This window comes from Dermacentor silvarum, chromosome 11 (assembly GCF_013339745.2).
Source record: "Dermacentor silvarum isolate Dsil-2018 chromosome 11, BIME_Dsil_1.4, whole genome shotgun sequence".
In the NCBI taxonomy this organism is placed as follows: domain Eukaryota; kingdom Metazoa; phylum Arthropoda; class Arachnida; order Ixodida; family Ixodidae; genus Dermacentor; species Dermacentor silvarum.
In genome coordinates, this window is record NC_051164.1 from 92,578,841 (window position 1) to 92,599,034 (window position 20,194).

General features: G+C 47.0%; 1 protein-coding gene across 1 annotated transcript in view; it reads left to right on the forward strand.

The window, feature by feature from the left end:
- LOC119434113 (uncharacterized) overlaps positions 1-20,194 on the forward strand; it is a 247,470-nt gene that overhangs the window by 197,867 nt on the left and 29,409 nt on the right. Inside the window, exons 6-9 of the mRNA XM_037701433.2 lie at positions 5,121-5,405; positions 7,008-7,289; positions 12,915-13,093; positions 13,904-14,043. Of these exons, the coding sequence (XP_037557361.1) occupies positions 5,121-5,405; positions 7,008-7,289; positions 12,915-13,093; positions 13,904-14,043 (886 nt within the window). The remainder of the gene's footprint in view (positions 1-5,120; positions 5,406-7,007; positions 7,290-12,914; positions 13,094-13,903; positions 14,044-20,194) is intronic.

Consider the following 20,194-nt stretch of genomic DNA (forward strand, 5'->3'; position numbering starts at 1 on the left):
GCTTCGCTCTCACGCACGCGTAAAATTTCGAGGATGTACGAGGCGCGAGGTAGCCCCGCGAACTGTCGCTAATGGACATTCCCTCCATTTTTCTTTACTTTTTTTTATTTTTCCTTTGAGGATTTTAAAGTGTTGGGGCAGCTGTTGGGTGCAATTCACTTCTCGCACCGAAGCTACTGGGCAGTGAATACAAGAGCTGCTTCTCTTTTCAGTGCGTTAGCGTGAGAAGTGTCGAACTGGTTTTAAAAAAAAATGCATGGGTGTGAAGTGAGGGAAGCCGGTCATGTGGTACATTTACCGGGTGTTTCGGCGAACCCTTTCACAATACTTTAAAGGTTGCCTTTGGCAGATAGCACAATTCTAGTTCATGGGCTGGTCTACTTGCAGAAGCGGACATTACTTAAAAAATGGAAAGGCATAATCGACTAATTAACTAAAATTCACTAATTAAGTTTCTAACTAATTACCTTATGGCCCATATTGCAATTTACAAATTCTAGCAGCGGAGTTCGCAAGGCGGATCCACTTGGAACGAATTGTCGGGATGACACCAGTTTCGAGATATTAATTACTAAACTTTGCGGAGAAATGCATTGGCGTTCCAGTTATTTTTGCGCTTCAATGTATAAAACGACGTTTTGTTGAGAAAGTAACTGGAACACCCATGCATTTCTCCGCAAAGTTCGGTAATTAATATCTCGAAGCTGGTGTCATCCCGATAATTCGTTCCAAGCGGATCCGCCTTGCAAACTCCGCGGCTAGAATTTGTGAATTGCAATATGGGGCCATAAGGTAATTAGTTTAAAACTTAATTACTGAATGTTTGTTAATTAGTCGATTATGCATTTCAATTTTCTTGCGCAAGTAAAACACCTTGCATATATTTATACATCGTGCCACTGACGGTACTCTTCAGTCTTCTCCGATTCTCCGTCAGTTGGACCTCGCTTCCCGAAAAGGATTGACGTGCGTCGAGTGATCGAGCGAACGGGTTGTGGCGAGCTGATGAAATCAAAGGCATCAGCATAAGGGCTGAAATGCAATCAATTCCGAAACTATGGTCCTGCGCTTTGTTCCGTTTCCAGCATTTGTAACAGTGGCTTAATTCAGACTCCGAAGTGTACGCTCGAGAATCACTCCATGCTTATGGAAAGGAAACCGCGGCTACAGCGCGATCGCACACTGCTCCTCTGTGTAATCACGCGTAACATGCGTTCTGACCAGTTCGCGTTTCAGTTTATTCTGATGGTGTACAGTACGTCCCGCAGACGTTCTATATAGACTCCCTCCCTCCTCTCCTTACACACACGCGCGCACACACATCCCTTCATAATACACGGGGTGATCATTTTTAAGATTTACAGAATATATATATATATATATATATATATATATATATATATATATATATATATATATATATATATATCGCCTGTTGCAGATAACACGATTCTAATTCTCGAGCGCGATTATTCAGAGAGGTGGACATTACTTGCTCGAGAAATCGAAACACACATTAAACTAATCAACTCTAATTAATTTATTAATTACCTTACGGCACATATTGCAATTTACGAATTGTGGCTGGTGAAATTGCAAGGCGTATCTTTCACTCTCCCATCCCCCTCCCCACTAGTAGGGCATTAAACTGGACAAAGTCTACTTAACCTCCCCCTGCCGTCCTTCCTTCTCTGTCTCTCTTTGTTGTTTGATAACTTACCGTAATATCGTTTTATAGTGCGTCCCTTTTAACTTTATTATGTTGGTTTACATGTGATACATTTTCATGTTACTTGTGCGAATAAGAGCTGCCGGCATCACGTGCTGGTGCCAACATCTCCCTATTTATTCATGCCAAAAAAAAAAAAAAAAGAAACCTTCAAGCTCACGATGATGGTGATGAGAGGTAGATGGATATAGGGTGGGCTCACTTGACGCACCGACACACTTTTTCTTTTGACCATTGCGTCGTGTCCATGTTCCGAGTCAGGTGCTCAAGTTCTCGTCCATCGCTTGCATCTGTCGCAACTGCCTACCATTCCTTCTCGCAGCATCCCAGTTCTACGCCGGCATTGCTCAATTTGTGCGGCTCTATTTCCTCACGTTCGTGTTCTGATAGTTCCGAAACGGTCATTTTTTTCGGCGTTTTGCCGCCAGATGTTACTTTATTCCTCTTTGATGCCTTTTTTTCTCCCCCTTGCCACTTCTGCTGCCCCGCTTGAGACTCCGGTATCATCTTGCCACGTGTCGCAACTGTGACAGCTCCGAACGCGCGTTAAGGTAACGGCTTCGATAAAGAAGAGGTAGTGAGACATCTTGGTGTCTTGTTTGTTCGGCTTACTTATGTTTCGTATTGCGTCGAGTACCTTGCGTGACACGCGTGCGGACAGACGTCTTTTGTTGCTTCGTCACTCCGTCGTTGTGTGCTCGTATTGTTTCGGATTCTTGATTTACTTTTCCGTGGTCCCAGCTGCAACTTCGGAGCGCACGTGAGGCCAGCGTTTCCTTTCTGTGGCATCTGTCGAAGCCGTGCCCGAGGAAGTTGCGGAAGAGATGAAGTGTCGCAAGTGTTTCTGAACGGGGCAACTATGGTGTTTGTCGTTGCTCAGAAAGTTGCAGGCAACCTGCTCATGGCGAAATGAAAGTGTCGAATAACCCTTCCTCCCCTCCCCCCACCCCCTTCCCTTGTCACCCCCATGGCAAAAAGAGAAAAAAAAAAGTATGAATATCGTCGCAACTAGCAATCTCGTTCAAGGACTTTGTCGTGAATGCCTCTGAATGCAACACACAGCATAACACATTCGTACGAAGCAGCAGCTTTTATGGTGAAAGTCAGCTGTATCGAAGGTCTCCCCAACTTCCAATTAATAACAAAAAACTTTATAGTATATTCACAAATGCTCCAACCTATGATTGATACCGACTTGTCGCTATTTATTATTACTATTATTATTATTATTATTATTATTATTATTATTATTATTATTATTATAACAAGTCCTCATGGACTTAGACAGGCCCGTTTCTTTGTATCGCTATTAGATGTGTATCAATAAATTATTATTATTATTATTATTATTATTATTATTATTATTATTATTATTATTATTATCCATTTTCTTTTAATATGCCAAAAAGTTCTATTTTGTCGCTCGTTTTATTTACATTCTCTTAAAATTGTCCTCGACGTTGCTGTAGTTGTGGGCCAGTATTCAGATCCTGGGGATCTTCCTGGGCGTGTTAAACATTAATTGATTAATTATTATTATACTTTTTCTTTTTTGATATCGGTAATTGGTTTATAAGGTGTGTTAAACTGTGTGCATTGTGTCTAAATTAGGAATTTTTTTGTCGTTAACGTTGCTCTAGTTATCTTTCTAGCAGTCGTTTGTAGTGGTGTATCAAAGGTACCAGTACAAGGACTCTCGAAGTTGTTCCTGGGCGCTCTAATAAACAATAATGATCGTGTGTTTAACTGAGTGATTATTCTTTTAACTAATTCGAAAACAGTAATGAACACGCTGACATTGTTTCCCGAAAATAACGCCACACCTACCTGCTTTCAAAGACGTTACAATGACGCTCGCACCTTCATCGGGCTAGTGTTCTTTCCGCGAATTCCAAAACTAGCCGCAAAAAAAAAAACATTAATCAACCGTATCCTTATGTCTATGATATTGGAACGACCACTTAATAGTCTTTTATCGTGACAGTGCCGTTCACCGTTACCGCGTCCCGCCGAATGCGCATGTGCACTTTGGGGGAGGAACCAGTAACAGCAGAACAGGTAAGGCTATGCTAAAGCACTCTATTGTTCAGGCGGTGCTTCGACGAGAAAACGCCGACCACACATGAGAGAAACAACTTTTAAAACTTAAACACCACATGCGAAAAACTGCGTCTGCATGTACGTGAAAATAATCGCCATCTCCATCATCTTCTCATGGTTGCAATGGTAAAAAACTGCATTTCATGGCTTAAACGCCGAGATGAAGATGGAACTATGTGTAGCACATTGCCATGTTGCTGCCGCGTCTGGTATCGACACGCAATCTCAGTGATTTCTAAACACACCTCAAGGCTGCTTTCGGCGGTCTGGGACGACACGGAGGTCTAGATCAACTGAGTGTCAAATTCCTCGAAAGCGGATGACAAGAATATGAGTAAACCACTTATTTATACATGTACCGTACTTCATATCCAGAATGAATATTTTGCGCTACCAATTCCGAGTGAATTTCGAAAAAATGTCACAGTTTCGCCCTAAGGGCGAAGCAATGAATGCGATAGCAACACAGCAATGTCATACGAAGTAAGGTGAGCGGCTTTGGTAGCAATATGAATTGTGGTAAACATGAACTGATTAAGTAAGCAGGTGTGCTGCGGCGTAAGTAGACCGACATGAAGAGAGACTCGATGACCACGAGAAGGCGCGTGTGAAACGGTGGTGTTGATGAGAAGCGCTTCCCGTGGGCAGCGCGTGCGAAGGGACACACCTGTAGCGCTGCACTGTCGACCCGGGCAGCATTGCATGTGTAGCGTGCGTTGGAAAATGTGGCCCGACTATTACTAACTGAATGAACAAGCGTGGTGTGAGCGCGCACAAACATGAATAGATCACACTGAATGACTGCAGACAACGACTGTCAAAACGCTGGCAGCAAGCGCATACGCCGCAGCGGGCGAAGGTACGTGCGGTCTGTCGCTTCAACGGAAACTGCGCGGCGAATGCACAGCCCATAGAAAGGTCAGAGCCGTGTGGAGATGAGAGACGGTGCGGGCGAGCGACGAGCGCGGTTGTTGGCAGAGTAGAAGTGCGCCCCCCCCCCCCTCCCCCCCGCTCCCTCCGACGCTGGCTTCCCGCTTCCTTGCTTGGGCGTGGGAGATTGAGTGCGTTCGCTCTCCGTGATAGCGGGCGTCCCCGCACGCTTCCGCTCGGGCATACGGCGCGCGGCGAAGATTTTATCTATACGGAACCTCACGGCGACGGCAGAAATCCGGTTGAAGTGTCCATATAATTGCTATCGCAATAAAACGTTGAAGGCAATGTGCAGTATATGTACAAGGGTTCTTAGCAGGATAGCAGAGTTTCTGATTCACCTTTATAATGTCCTTCGCAGAGCGGCCCTGCTTGAGGCACTGGTCCTTCGAGCGCGTACCGCAGTTCCACCTGGTCGGCTTTGAGGACAAGGTGGTGTCCGAGGTGTCCGACCAGGACGGCTGCCTGCAGCTGTGTGCCTCGGAGACGGGCTTCGTGTGCCGTTCGACCCGGTACGAGCCCGCGAGACAGCGCTGCGTGCTCAGCAGGCACGACCGCCGCACGGCGGCAGAGTCCTTCCGCAGGACGGTGCCGGACGACGGCAGCGTGGCGGACGTGCTCTACAGCGAGAACCAGTGCGTCTCCGGTGAGTCTTGACGCTATTGACACTTTCATTTCATATTTATTTTGTCTTAAAGGAATCATCGGTGGAAATGGTAGGCATTGCGGTATTTAAAGCCAGTGTATTATTACGTCTGAAACACCATGCACATATATGTTTTCGTCCGCGAAAATGATTCATCACCGCAACGTTTATGATGTTGCGGACTTTTATAAAGTTTGCCCTCACAATATACGCCAAAGCTGCCTTGGAACAATGAGTGCGGTTCGAAGACTGCGATTAACTTTTTGTTGCAGCAAGCTTGCTAAAAAAATGTAGCAGTCTTGAGGCATATACCTCTATACACCGCGCAATTTCCACCTATCTCCCTGTAATCTGTTCTGTTCTTCTGTAATCGTGTACGCCTTTCTGTGGCACTTAAGCAAAAACTTTAGGGCCGGAGCTTCTGCGCATGTATTACTGCGCCAAGAAGTCCGGACTAATCCGGCAGCCATGTCTGGACATTTCGGTTTCTCGGAGCAGATGTGAGTCAGTCTAGCTTCCGCTTGCGAAGGTTTCGGATTTGCCGAAACGTGGAGGGGCAATATGAAAAAATTAATTTCATATTTAGCATTGGGTGGTGTATTACGCCACTTCCGAAAATATACCAGCATCGATGCAAGATACGCTTGGTAACTGCAATAGCAGCTCTCTGTTTGTCTGGTTGAGCTCTTTGCCACCAGGTGGCGTCACCACTCGGGCCACTACTTAAAAATTTCACCTTTTTACTTTTCACTGTCGACGGTTTAACAATAAATCATCCTTTAGTCTGCCTCGCATTATCGTGTCGAGGGCACTCGAGAAGGAAGTGTCGTGGACCTTCGTCAGCGTTGCCACAATGACACTGTGGACCAGCAACGCATTGACCAGTGCCTCATAATCAGATGGTGGTTTTGGCACATAAAACACCATAATTTAACTTTAATTTAATTTAGTGACGCATTGAATAGCACGAAAGCCTGATGCTCTAATCATTAGGCAGGAGGGTGAGGCTCTAGCGCGTGCCTAAAGGACAACTTCAGCGAAATACGAGCCGCGTAAGAAGCCTATATTCAGATAGCGTAGATACAGAACCTCCGTGCTAAATCTTAAGTATGCAAATCGAGTGGATGCAAAGCGAAATGTCTGCTAAAGTAGGCATTTTTATTACCAAAAAAAAAAAAGGAAGCCGCTGCCCGCGGAAGTGACGCACGACTCAGATCGCGCGACCCCTCGGCATGGTCTTCGAGATTAACCACCGCCTCCGGCTGCACGCGGCGCATTAAGAAACCTCGCAGGACACGTGCTGGCAAATACGTCATAGCCGCTAAACACCAGTTGCACTCGTCGTCTGCTTAGGCGCTAATTAAGGGCTGCTAATAAGAAGAATTTGACGATTACCAGCCGCGCAGCTTTGCGATGATTGGTTCAGTAGTGTGTACTACTCATTTCTTACCAATTTGTTATTGTTTTCCACCATCGCTGCATGGGTACTATTTTTTATTTATATGCTAGAACGATTGACGCGTTCGGACGATGTGTTAACCTGTAGCAGTTCTTTAACTAGAATCATTCCTCGTATTTTTTTTTTTTTTTTGGTCTTCGCAGAACCGCCACGGTGTAACTTCCGGCCTCTGCGCGGTCGCTCCCTGAGTCGGGGTCACGTGTTCGTCGACGAAGAGGCCACGTCGCACTCCCTGTGCCAGGAGGCGTGCGTCAACCACACGGATTTCGTGTGCCGGAGCTTCGTGTACGACCAGTCGCGCCGCCTCTGCCTGCTGAGCCCCGACGACAGCTACAGCAGCGCCGCCACCGGACCCCACCCCGAGGAGAGGGCGGCGTCCGAAGAGGACACAACGCTGCTCTTCGAGAAAGGATCGTGCATCGACGGTACGTCGATGCCGCGTTCGGCGATGCCGTCGATTGTGTTGGTGGCAAATAAGCTCTGCGGAATTCCGCAAGGTGTAGGAAGATTCGTGAAAGGAAAAGTTTACATCGACCCGTATATGTAACACGAAGCCACAAAGGAAAGCCACACGGGTTTCTCAGGAACGAAGCTTCGTAGTTCGTCCTGGTCTCGGACTACGACGAATTTTCTTCCACTACGATGCTTTGTTTAGCTTCGTTTCTGAGAAATCCGTGTGGGCTTCCTTTGCAGCTTCGTGTTACATACGGGTCGATGTAAATTTGTCCTTTCCTTGCGTTGATATTAGGGATTCAAGAAAGGATGTAAGAAAGGGACTTACAGAAATGCCACCCGACCATGAAGTCGAAACGTTTGATTAGTTGCCTGTTAAAAGTCTAGGGCTTCGGCGGCGCCGATAAAACATCGCCAATTTTTACAGCTAGTCTAACACACTCTGAGCAGTAGATCTAGATGGATCCAGCAGATGAACACAAGTCGAAACATCCGAGAATATCCGCGTTTACATGAATGCGACAGAAGCGTATAGTATCAACTTTAAAGCGTATCGCGTCTCATGTAAACGAGGTATTTCGCTAGGAAGGCGTATCGTATCAATTGCGCCAAACAAGGGTAGTTTGCAATGGACAATGCGCACTTCAGCCGCGTCTGTAAACGGAAGCGTATCGTATGAGGAATTATCGGTACGCATTCGCTGTGGGATGGCAACCGGACAACCAACCGGCGGCCGCCGCTTCCGCAATATAGCGAACTATAGCCGCACTGCGGGACATGAAACTAAAAAAAAAAAATCGAAGGACACTCTGTGTGTTCGGCGAAAGCCTGTGCCCATTCGACTGACTACCGCCGCATGCGAATTCGCCCATTCTTCTTCTGGCGTTTGGTATCGGGGGAATCCACATTCTTGGGGCGCTTTGCGAACCGCTTGCCGTGGAATCATCACCGGGCCGCTTGGGAGCCATCCGACTAACTCGACTGCTGCAACGAAACGTCTGACGAAGGAGCGTTGCCGCGCGTGTCGCTGTGCCAACACGTGATTACTGAGAGAGTGTAAGGGGGAGAGGCCACAGCTGTGGCGGCGCAACTGTTGCTATGCGCCGCTGTGCCATCACGTGATTGCTGAGAGAGTGTGAGGGGGAGAGGCCACAGCTGGCACCGTTCCAGGGCACGGATGGACGGACGGTCGGACGCCGCGAGTATTAGCCATTAAAGGCTTTCGCCTTAAAAATGGCACCTGACGGAGCAGGCCAACTTTAAACGTTGGAGCTGGCTACAGGCGATTTCTGTTCACTCGTGACTACATTACACGCGCTGAAAATGTATTCTTTAATAAATGAGAATAACATTGGCGGGTTATTTGAATTGCGGCGTTAACGTAACTGGGTCCACATTGAGGATATATATATATATATATATATATATATATATATATATATATATATATATAAGCCGAGACGGCGGCGCTCGTCTACTACGGGACTTGGAAACAGTTGCGGACACGCTGTGAAAATTGAATATCCTGATACAATACCGTACGTTCTGCCAAATAAATGTGTGAATTTGTCCACGCGGAAAAGCTCACAAAATATAGCCCACACCCTGCAGGTGCTTTCGGTGCATTCCACAACGCGACAGTAAAAGCAGGCTTATTGGAAGCAAAGTGCGAGAGCTGACTTTCAGATATCACAATAAGTGGCGGTAGCTTGTAAACGGTGGCGTATGGGCATATGCGACACGGTAAATTGATACGATACGCTTCTACCGTATCGATGTAAACGCGGCTATTGTCTCAATACGTCTCAGTATAGCGACGTCCAGCCTCCTGTATTAATAGTCATAGCGCCGTTTTATGTAGTCTTTCCTTCCATCCAGTTGTTGCATGCTTTTTTGAATATGAACCAATGGGAACTCGCACAATTTGCATGACTTAATTCTGCTCTGCAACTGCGTTGTTGCGCAAGCTCCTGCTTTGTCGCACCGCCGCCGGCAGTTCTCGCGCGCTCAGCTAGGTGGCGCGTCGACTTGGCACGCTCTAGGCACGCACCCCGTCCGGACGACCGACGACTTCGGCAAACAAGAACAGACCGATTACGCAATGGTGTTGGGTAGGCGCGGCGGAGGGAGGCGGAAAGAGCAAGAGGTGAAGGAGGGGGGGGTTGCAAACGCTAGTTTATTCCTCCCGTTCTCGTCGTCCCGCCGCGCGCGACTAGTTACTCGAGGCTCGTGCCGTTTCAAGGCCGCCGAGGGCGAACCAGTCGGCCGCGCCTTCCCTCACCACCACCACAACCCGCTGCCCGTTCTTTGAACGCGACGGGGTTGGATGGACGCTTCGGAGGAGCAGCCGGCTAGGCGCGCCGTCCGGGTCTTCGTACTTTGCACTTTCGCTTTCCATCACCGCATCGGGCGCCCTGCCCAGTCTTATGGCGCCTCTGCCTCTTCTCTTTCTTAGGCGTCGCGTTGTGTTTGCATAGTGGTCGCTGCTGGCGGGGAGGGGCCCACCGTCTATGCTCCCCGCTTCTTCTTCTTCAAGGCGCCGGATCCAGTCTGCGCCCGGTTGGTTGGCGCTTTCCCTCTCAAGGCAAATGATACGTCCATATGAACCCTTCGGCGGTCTGCGGAACGCGAGGAGTAGGTCCGGCTCCATTTCGTGTACACGTGCTGGCGTGCACAGACAAAAGGCAAAACGCCAAGGAATAGTTAGCCCGGGGGCTCAGTCCTAATGCTTTTAATCTCTGGGAGTTGCGTTCAGCGCCACGGGAGCTGTGACGGTGCTGAGCTGTTTCGACGGTGCGGGAAATAAAATATTTGAACGCCTCGCCAGCTATAGGCGCTGAAGGTTTGTGTCATCGTTGATCGAACGACATGCCTGCCGCCTTGTGCTGCAATTGTTACGTGTCGAACATTCCTGTATACTATCCTAAGAAAGCTCAGGGAATGGGCAATGGGCAGACGCGAAGAAACGTACAGAAATATCGCAGCAGTTCGTTTATGTCGTGCCAGCGTACTCTCCTGAAACAGTCTGGTGGCGGACGATACCAATCTCGTTTCTAGTCCTTATTTGATCCTTATCATCAATGAATGAATGAATGAATGAATGAATGAATGAATGAATGAATGAATGAATGAATGAATGAATCATGTTTTCATTCGTAATTTAGTAAGAGCCGCGGAACCTTCTATTTCTATTGTTTCGTGTGTTTGAGGAAAAGACCAGTTTGCCATCTAATATCCCGCTGTGTTTTCCATTCCCCCTTTCTCTCGGCTGGACTCTCCACCGTATTTCTCCACCCTCCAAGTTTCATTCTCATATGTATAGATTAATAATACCAGTTGAGTGCACTGGCTTGCCACTTTCGTCTAGGAACGTATTGAATAATGAAGCGTATCTTGAGATTTCTTAAGTATATCGGTACATCGAAACCCGCCCCTGGTGACATCTGTCATAGCAAAGCGCGTGGCCTCCAGGCTTCGAGTGTACTGAACAGAGCCGTTAGCGAGACGTTGACCGTAGCGATTCACGCTTGCACGGGTAGGAGGCGGAGTGAATCCGGGAACGCGATTAGGAGAGAGCCCTGTCTAATGGAGTTCCGTTCTTGCCGCTAGACCACGGCCGCTCGCCGTTTGGCGAGAACGTTGACACCGATTCCGTGCCTCGCTTCGCTGGGACGAACGTTATCTCCTCGCCACGGTTCGCTGCTACTGTGGCAGCGAAATGTATCACTCGAGCACAATGGCTAAAGGGTGCATAAAGTGCAAGGACACTGAGTGCATGCTGCATTGAGTGCCTTATGCTTCGGCGCGTCGAAGCGCAGGCCGTACGGACGCTCAATAGTGTAGAGTGGCTCGCGCGCTTTTCGCGTTACGCCTGGTTCCCATAGGAGCAATGTTGCACTGCGTTTTTTTTTTTTTTTTGAAGGACCTGCGATATCCGAACTTGGGAACATCGCGTTTGCAGTATATACGAATTTCGCATTTGCGAGCGCCTAGTGGAAGACTATTTTTATTGGTGTTTCGTTCAGTTCGCTTCATGGAAAACTAAGTAAACCAATTCAGAAACTGTTCTTGTGAAACATTCTGTGTTTCAACTTATTAGATTAGAAAAGTCGCAGTTTCTCCCGAAAGGCGAAGAATCAATTGCGATAGCAAATTAGTAGACACTTAGTAAGGATAGTAGTTTTATCGGCTGCATAAACTTGGACACATTCGCGTACTAACTGAATTAATAAGCATGGTGTCAGCGAGCACAAGCACACATGAATAGATCACGCTCGATGACCGCAGACAACCACTGTCAAAACGCTGGCGTGAGCAAGCGCGGCGGCAGCAGCGAGCGAAGGTTCGTGCGGTCTATCGCTTGAACGGAAACTGAGCGGCGAAAGCACAGCGCATATATACAAAGGTAGGAGCCGTGTTGCATATCGCTTCTAAGCTGCTGTGCGCGCGACCGCCCGCCGCCGCGCAAACTACAAGTACACAGTTGCTCGCAGAGCAGGAGCCGCACCTCCTCCCTCCGGCGCTGCCTTCCCGCTTTCCTCCTTTCGCGTGCGAGATTGAGTCGCCAGTTCCCCTTGCGCCGTTGGTGCCGCAGCCCAACGTCGCCCCCCTCTCCCTTCCATTACCCCACGGCCTTTCGCGCGACGGACGTGTTTGCTCTCCGCCGTGCGTTCGTTTACCGTGAAAGTGCGCGTCCCTCGCTAGCTGTATGTGCCTCCCTCGCACATACATCATACAGCGCGCGGCGACGATTTTATCGCCCTTGGACTTTATACTGAACTTCACGGTGACGGCGACGCCGATGGCAGAAATCCGTTTGGAGTGTCCATATAATTGCTATCGCAATAAATAGAGAGAGAAAAGCAAGGATGGCCAGCGTGACAGGCCTGACAATCCACATTGCCGTTGTTTTTCTGTCCATGCCGTACAACTGTGGTGTGGACGGGAAACCAATGAGAACGTGGACAACGTGGATAGCTTGTTTCATATGCTTCGCAGGGAAGTTCTGCACACCAAGCATAAACAAAAACCACACGCACGAAGGGATCTATAGAGACTGTCTGCCGCACCTGAGACGCCGGTGCATCTCGGGTAAAACTGCAAAATACGCGCTGACACTTTTATAACACTGCAAAATACATTACCCGCGTGTAGGTTCTAACAGGCAAGCAGAGTGTATAGTCGGCAACAGAAGAGATCGGACACGCTATTTGCGAAAAAAAAAAAAAGACACGAAGCAATTCTCGCGAAGCGTGGACACACAGCTTAGACCTGTAGTAGTTTTTTGCGACCTGCACAGTAATCCATTTAATTAGAATCGTCATATGCCTCAACATAACAGAAGTTCACAGTTGGCGTGAAACCCGTGTCCCGGAAAGTCTTGGGGACGACTGCACTTGGGCATGTCATTAAATGTAGAAAAACACAATGCAAAGTCTTGATGACGAAGGAAGTGAAGGGAAGCACTACAAATAGAGGAGAAAGAAAAGAAGAAAAGCCTAAGCTCTCACCAGTGCCTTCGATTTGCCATCGCGTAAAATGGCCGTAAGACCGCTCTGTAACCGGATCATTCTGTTCTCGCTCTTTCACGCTCGCAGTGGAGATGCGGTGCGAGGCTACCGCCATGACGGCCATCATCCAGGTGACGTCATCGTTCCGCGGTCGCGTCTACGCCGTGGGCCACCCGCACCAGTGTTTCTCTTCTTCCGTCACCGACACGGGTCACGTGGCGCTCACGGTTCCCTTGCACGGACGGCAGTGCGGCACCAAGAACCTGGTACGCACGTAGGCTACAGTATCCTGGGACGCCATCTTTATTTTGTCTTCGTGCACGCTATGGGAGACGCGGACGACGTTACCATTTTCTGTATTGCTGTACCGCGATGGCTGTGCGCTATAGTTTATAAATGCATGTGTGTCGGTACTCGGTAGAGTGCGTGGTGCCACGTGTCCTCCGCCTTCTGTCTGTGTATGTTCCGGCGTGTCAAGCACTATACGCGGACTTCAGTTACTCTGGTGTCTAACGCCGCTTTGCATTTTCCGAACCTGTGGCGTTGCTTTTTACGTTTTTTCTTATTGCTATTACTATTTCTTGAAAAGGAGTAGCCGTCACCACTAAATCTATTTATTTTATCTTCATTTCAGTTAAAGAAAACATTTAAGCACTAAGCCAAATTAGTTTGATAAAATGTTATCTTAACTGCGTGTCCTTATTACCTTTTCGCAAGAAATCTCGCCGTCATTTACTAGTCTGAACCATGTCCGCATTATTCGATGGATGGATGATGCGACATTCCAACAAAACATAGTTAACAACTGCTGAAAACAATTTCCATAATATATGCGCTATTACACGCCCACAGCTGGGATCAAGCGTTAATTGACCATATACTTTACGAAAGTCCGTAACTTTGCCCAGCAAGTTGGAAGACTCTCTTGTTAGTTTAAAACTTCAGAATTAGATCGTGGCTTCCGTGATCGTGCATTCCTCCTTATCTCTGAAGCCATGCTTGTGCGCCCTTTGCATGATTTGACCGCAGCATTTCTCCCTACGTGTTCTCTCATATCCGCCTGTCGTGGTTCCCAGGGCAACGGGACCTTCCTGAACAGCATCGTCGTGCAGCATCATCCATACGTGCTGCAGAGCTCGGACAGGCGGATTGACATCTCCTGCGACTACGAGGAAGTGGAGCGCAAGCTGCGAGGAGGCAAGCAGGTCCTCGAAGGGTCAGTGTCGCATTTCTTTCGATCCTTACAACGCAGGAGATATATTAACCAAAGTACGATAAGTGAACAGGCGGAGAATTCCGACTCGGCGCTCAAGCTTCCGCATCCAAACTTGTCTTCGTCGAAGGGCCATCGTAAACACAAATTTACTCTCAAACAAGCTGTCGTGAGAGAGAGGCAGAGAGAGATAGAGAGAGAGACGTCTTGAGAGCGTGATGTATATTCCATGTTAAGTTGAGCTGTATTGGCAAATTACCCATTACCCTTCTACAATGCCCCCCCCCCCTCTCCCCTTTCCAGAAAAAGAAAACGATACACTTTGAATTCAGTGACGACACACAGTGACGTGCTGGCTCAAGAGCTTCAACGGGGGGGGGGAATCTCTATTCTAGAAAAGGGAATCTCTATTCTCTTTTCTAGTAATAAACCGCTGACCGCAAAATTCATGAAAGCAGAATTTTGAAGGACTACTTTACCAGTCTGAACTGATTCGGTGTTTCTTTTTAGCGTCTCCTTAAAGAACCCCACATGGTCAAGATCAATTCGCATCCTCGAATTCCGGCTTTGTATGTGGTCGTAGCTCTGTGCTCCAATGAGACATTAAACTCCCCTAGTTATTGTAGTGTGCAAACAGTACACGTGCACAATTTTCTGTTGCGTATACACTGTACATTAACAAACAAGCTACATTCTTGCGAATGCGTTAGCGCATGTAACATTCCTCTCTTGCTCACCTGTATATACTTCTCGCATTTAATATTTTGTTGTTTGATGAAAAGTTGAAAATTATTATCACAACATAAGGATACGTAAAGCTCCTTGCATAGAAGTGCTACAGGAGGTGGTCCCAAAGTAAATCTGTCAAGGGGGACATCATATCGGTGTGGCATTAGTTTATAAAAGGTCAGGTGATTTTAAAAGCAGTAGGCGTACCAGTTATTAAAAAGGCATAATGGAAACAAAGAATATAAACAAAAATAGTACCATGAGCATAGGTTCAAACATTTCCAACCAGAAAAATAGAATACAAATAAATAACGGAATGAAAAATGAAAAGGAAAAGGCAGCAGAATGTTCTTGAGTTTGCGAGGAAGCGGCATTAGAAATACGGATCAGTAAATTGATGCACGTGAAAATTTGAGCGGCAGTCACAAAGACGATGTTTTCGCCTCTGTTAGTATTAGCTGCCTAGTATAATTAAGGTTACGGCTTGTAATGCCATTCGAGAAATTAAATGTGCCGTTGTACCCCGAAAATTTGTCTACAACCACGACAGAAAGGCCGTCGGATAAATCGTGAGTCTATAAAACGTTCGGCTTACACAGTCTTCGTGCATGGTCACCATATAACAATAAAGAAGATGACGCATTTATCCCGTGGGCAGTTAACTCTCGTTTGCTCGGGCTCTGATGGCGATCTGTCTCATGTTTTATGCAAACACAATCTGATGTTGAAACTGTGGATGGAAGACGTGTGGCCTGAAGCGAGCGGGCGCGAAAATGCAACGCCTGACCGGATGAAACTTAGATGAAACACATGCAAGCTGTGAGGCGCTATGAATGATTAAAGTGATCAGAAACAGATCAAACCGCCTAAGATGGAAGGAAGAAAAAAAAAACGACAGAAAAAAAGTAAAAATAAAATGAAAGGAGTTCGACAAAGACTAACGCCTAAACGCGAGCTGGAAGGAAAAATAAAATTGCGAGCGGAGCCTCATTGGCAGGCTTCACGTTATAATGCCCGCGGTGGTTAAGATGGTATCGACCTGTTATTCGAGAGGGCTTTCATTACTATAGTCGTTATCTGTCGCCATCCGTCGGCGCAGAAATATCGCTTCCTTGTCGATAAAGCAATAATAGATAGATCACTCGGATGATCCCGCTTTCCAATTCCCCCTTGCGTTACTGCTGAATACATAGAGCCTTGGATTACAGTCATAGTTTAGCATCGAGGGTGGGCAGAACGGCTCCGCGATATTTAATGCTTTTGACTCTACCAATTTATTTTATCGTATCTGCCGTCAAAAGGGCGAGTGTGAGGTGTATAATTCGCAGCTTTTTTTTTTTTTCTCACCATCCTCAGTTTGTATGTACAAACTGAAATAAACTGACGTGACTTTCGTTGGGGCAGAAGGAGTGGGGAAAGGTGCAGAGTGGCTTTGCGCGCGTGTACGTGTCACGTGTCACCAAATGTCCTGACCCGAAGTCTTGTGCGCCGCTGTACACCAAGTGATTTCTTGATGTTCCGCCAAGGCCCAGCTAAAAGCAGAGATCAACGGACCTCCGGTCACCGACATAACGATATCTTCAGCTGGTGCTGCAAGGGTCGAGACAAATTTCTGCTTGATTCGGCGAGGCGACGAATAATTAATGAATTAATTGACGAAGCTTAACGTCACAAAAGTCCACAAAGGTGTGGAAGGTATATACGCTGTACTGATGGCCGTCCGCCATAGGCCGAAGGGGCTATTCACGTGCATCAAAATCCTACTGGTTAATAGCTTTCGCATTCTGTGAGCGTCGCAAACGTTGTAATGAAGCTGCCGGAGTCGTAATGGAAGCCAGGGATGACCTCGTGAACAGCAGTAAGAAGCCATATCCGTTCAGCAGATGCGGCGGATAACGGTGAAGTTCCAGTGACAGAAGAGCAAAAAGAGGATGCAGTGTCTGGGTGGACCACTACTCAGACACTGCACACAAGTCATTTGATTGGCGAACCGAGCAGTTGGTGCTAGTTAGATGCGAGCGAACTCACGCGCGTCAACTGAGAGGTCGGACAATGCGTTGTGTGCTGGAATTTATATACGCAAGCCAAGCTGCCGGTCCACGTCATTGTTCATCGCGCTGTCTGCTCTTTTGTTTTTTCAACTAACGCAACAGTAAAAAGAAAAAAATAGAGAAGTTTAGTCACTATGCAATGGTGAAACAGCGCATTACGACGCTGACAGCTACTTATTTTTTAACGTGGAAGCTATGAAAGAAATTCCCGTACAATCCACCTCACTATGAATTTCGACGATAATGCGATTAGCATTCAAGCAGTGTAGCGACATACCGAACAGCCACCGCCACGATCGCCACCACCGCGTGATTGGTCGCGCGGCATGGTTTTCGTATTTCGCGGGCTATATATATATATATATATATATATATATATATATATATATATATAGCAAGCATTTAGCAACAGAAAGCTGGACCGGGAATTTTTCAGGGGTGTCTACAATTTTCTAATTGAGGGCCTATTGCTTTGAATTTAATATATGAGAAGCTGATTAATTAACAACACCTAATTACGTACTTAGGCGAAATGCAAAAAAAAAAGAGAGAGAAAAATGTGTCACTTCCTCCAAGCGACGACAAACAATTGAAGTTTTCTTTTCTTTCTTTCTTTTTTTTTCCTGCGTTGAAAAGCGACACACAGCCATTGACCCAAGTTTCGCAAGCTCTCTGAAATGGGACAGGAGCGTTACGAAATTTAGTCGCAGATGGCCCGGGGCTAATCCGAATTTGTTAGCCTTCCACCTGTATAAAGGCCTCGTCGCAACGCGCAAGTTCGTATGAATGCGCCGCATCTCGGCGCGCCATTTCAGAGATGGCAACGGCATTGCGTCACAGTTGGGGCTGTTACGGAAAGCTGCTGCGGGAGTTAATCGTTTCTCCTCGCAACTTTCTTCCGAGTTCGTAGTGCGGCAATACTCGACCAATGGGTGCTTAGGCTGATCGAATGCGCACCAATATTGCGCTGACATTCTGGAAACAGCGGCCTGTGCTAAAACACCAGCGGATTCCTCGCAAATTTCACAATCATCTGTGAAATAAATTACGCTGATTTCAGGAAGCCGTACAGGGGAAGCCAGAGCACTGCTAATGAGCTCGAACTAAGCTTCGTGGTGCTTCGCGCACGGTGTGGAAATACTAAGTCGGTGCCGGAAATGATGCTAATTAATTACGCCAACAACGGGTTGCACTTCAGCCACAATTCTGAGAGTTAACGATGATCATAGTAATACAATCACCGAGATTACACCGAACCGCAGCGGCAAGAATTTTGACAGCGGATAATTACGTCTGAGTGCAACAGTACAGCCAGCCTCTAGAATTTGTGCAAAGATTACGTTCACCGAGTCCGATTGGTCACGCGGCACTCGGTTCATGAAAAGAAAACTGACAAGCGAATTAAAAATGGGTTGAAGCGTATGCGGCGGGCATTACCAAGTCACGTCCGGCCGCTCACTGCTATCCTTGGAAATTAAAGTGTACAATGAGTGCATTCTATCGGTGCTAACATATGAGGCAGAAACTTGGAGGTTAACAAGAAAGCTTGAGAAGAAGATTAGGACCGCGCAACAAGCGATGGAACGAAATAATGATAGGCGTGACGTTAAGATACAGGATGAGGGTTGACGTGTATTAGAGATCGAACAGGGGTAGCCAGTATTCTAAGTGAGATAGTGATAAAAACAAAATGGAGCTTGGCAGGCCATGTAATGCGTAGGGCGGCTAACCGGTGGTGTATTAGAGTTACAGAATGGGTGTCAAGATAAGCGCTGCGCAGTCGGGGACGGTAGAGAACTCAAGTCGATGTGATGAAATTAGGAAATCTGCAGGCATGTAGTGCTGTCACGTAGCGCAAGACAGGGGTAATCGGAGGTCGCTGGGAGAGGCCTTCGTTTTGCAGTAGACATAAAATAGGAGGGTTATGATGACGATGACGACGACGACGACGATGATGATACGACAGGTGAACTACAGCGCAGGAGACAAGCTATGAACACAGAAATAGGTTTTGGTGCAGTTTATCAAAACATTACACATCGTAACGAGCTCGTGCAGGGTGCAGAAATAACGTACGTCGATATTAGGTTAAATTACTCTACTCTAGCGATGTATTCATGAAGTAACGCATTCACGGCAGATCGAGATGTTACGAAATCAGGGAGCATTTTTTTTTAAACATCCCGCGTCGGGCTCAGCTAGGAAAGTTCAATCGAAGTAGGTGCTCTTTGCAGATTTTCTAAGGCCGCCCCCCCCCCCCCCCCCCCCCCCCCCCTCGCATATATAGCACTTCCTATAAGAGTGAACGTGAAATGCGCAGAACGCAGAGTATTTCAGCTCCGGGTTGAAAGATGGCTCCGGCATTGCGTCAGAATTACAGCGATTTCAGGAAACTCGGCCCCGGCAGGGTCATCTAGCGCCGACCAATCAGCTTTCATTATACGCGTTCCACAGGCGTATATATATATTAGAGGTGCGTGAACACCAGTCTCGGATTTCGAAACAGGCCGTCCTGTTAATGACCTCGACTGCCGCACGATACAGCGGGCGAAGGCGAAGCAGCTTGTGCAAATTGTCTCCTCAATGGTAAGTAAAATACCATAGTAACGAAAAAGTTTAATAAGCCACTATATATATATATATATATATATATATATATATATATATATATATATATATATATATATAGAAGCTCGCTGAATAAGGCTGAATGTTAGAAATGCATACACAGAAGCAGCCGGTCCGAGCCTTCGCGCAAAATAAATACACACATTAATTTTCACTAGAGAGCGCTGCGGGGAGGCCCCGGGCGGATGTCGAATCTCCTAATAAATTATGCGTTCACTGTCGAGAGCGCTGTAAGAATTTTTTTTTTTTTTTGCTCAACTTCGCTTCGATGCGGCGATTTCATTTGCTCAGTGAAGCAGCCGGATTGCCTTTGCAGATTTCTTTTGATGAAGGACTTTAGCATGCAGACGACACTGCACTAAGCTTCGTGCTCTTGGACGCGCGCAGCTTAATGACGTGTAGTGAGCTATAGTCCTGTGCGCAGTTTAACATTACGCAAAAGCTCCGGTGCGTTATTTTAAAAGAACACTATAAAGTGCAGTTGCTGGAACGCGGCTTTGAATTTTCCTTCGCCTCGACGCCTAATGACTAGCTATGCTAGGGGCTCGCCTTACAATGTTCGTAAGTGGGCAAAAAACATGGTTTAATGAATATTCAATTCTGTGAAAACTCTGATAACTGAGTGTGCCCCTTTTGATTAACGCTCCGTGATTTTATAATTTCACTTAACGGAAAAGAAATTGCGAAATATTCCGGTAGAGGCAGTGGCGCATGTGCGCGCTTGGTCATCTTCGCTTTAATGACAC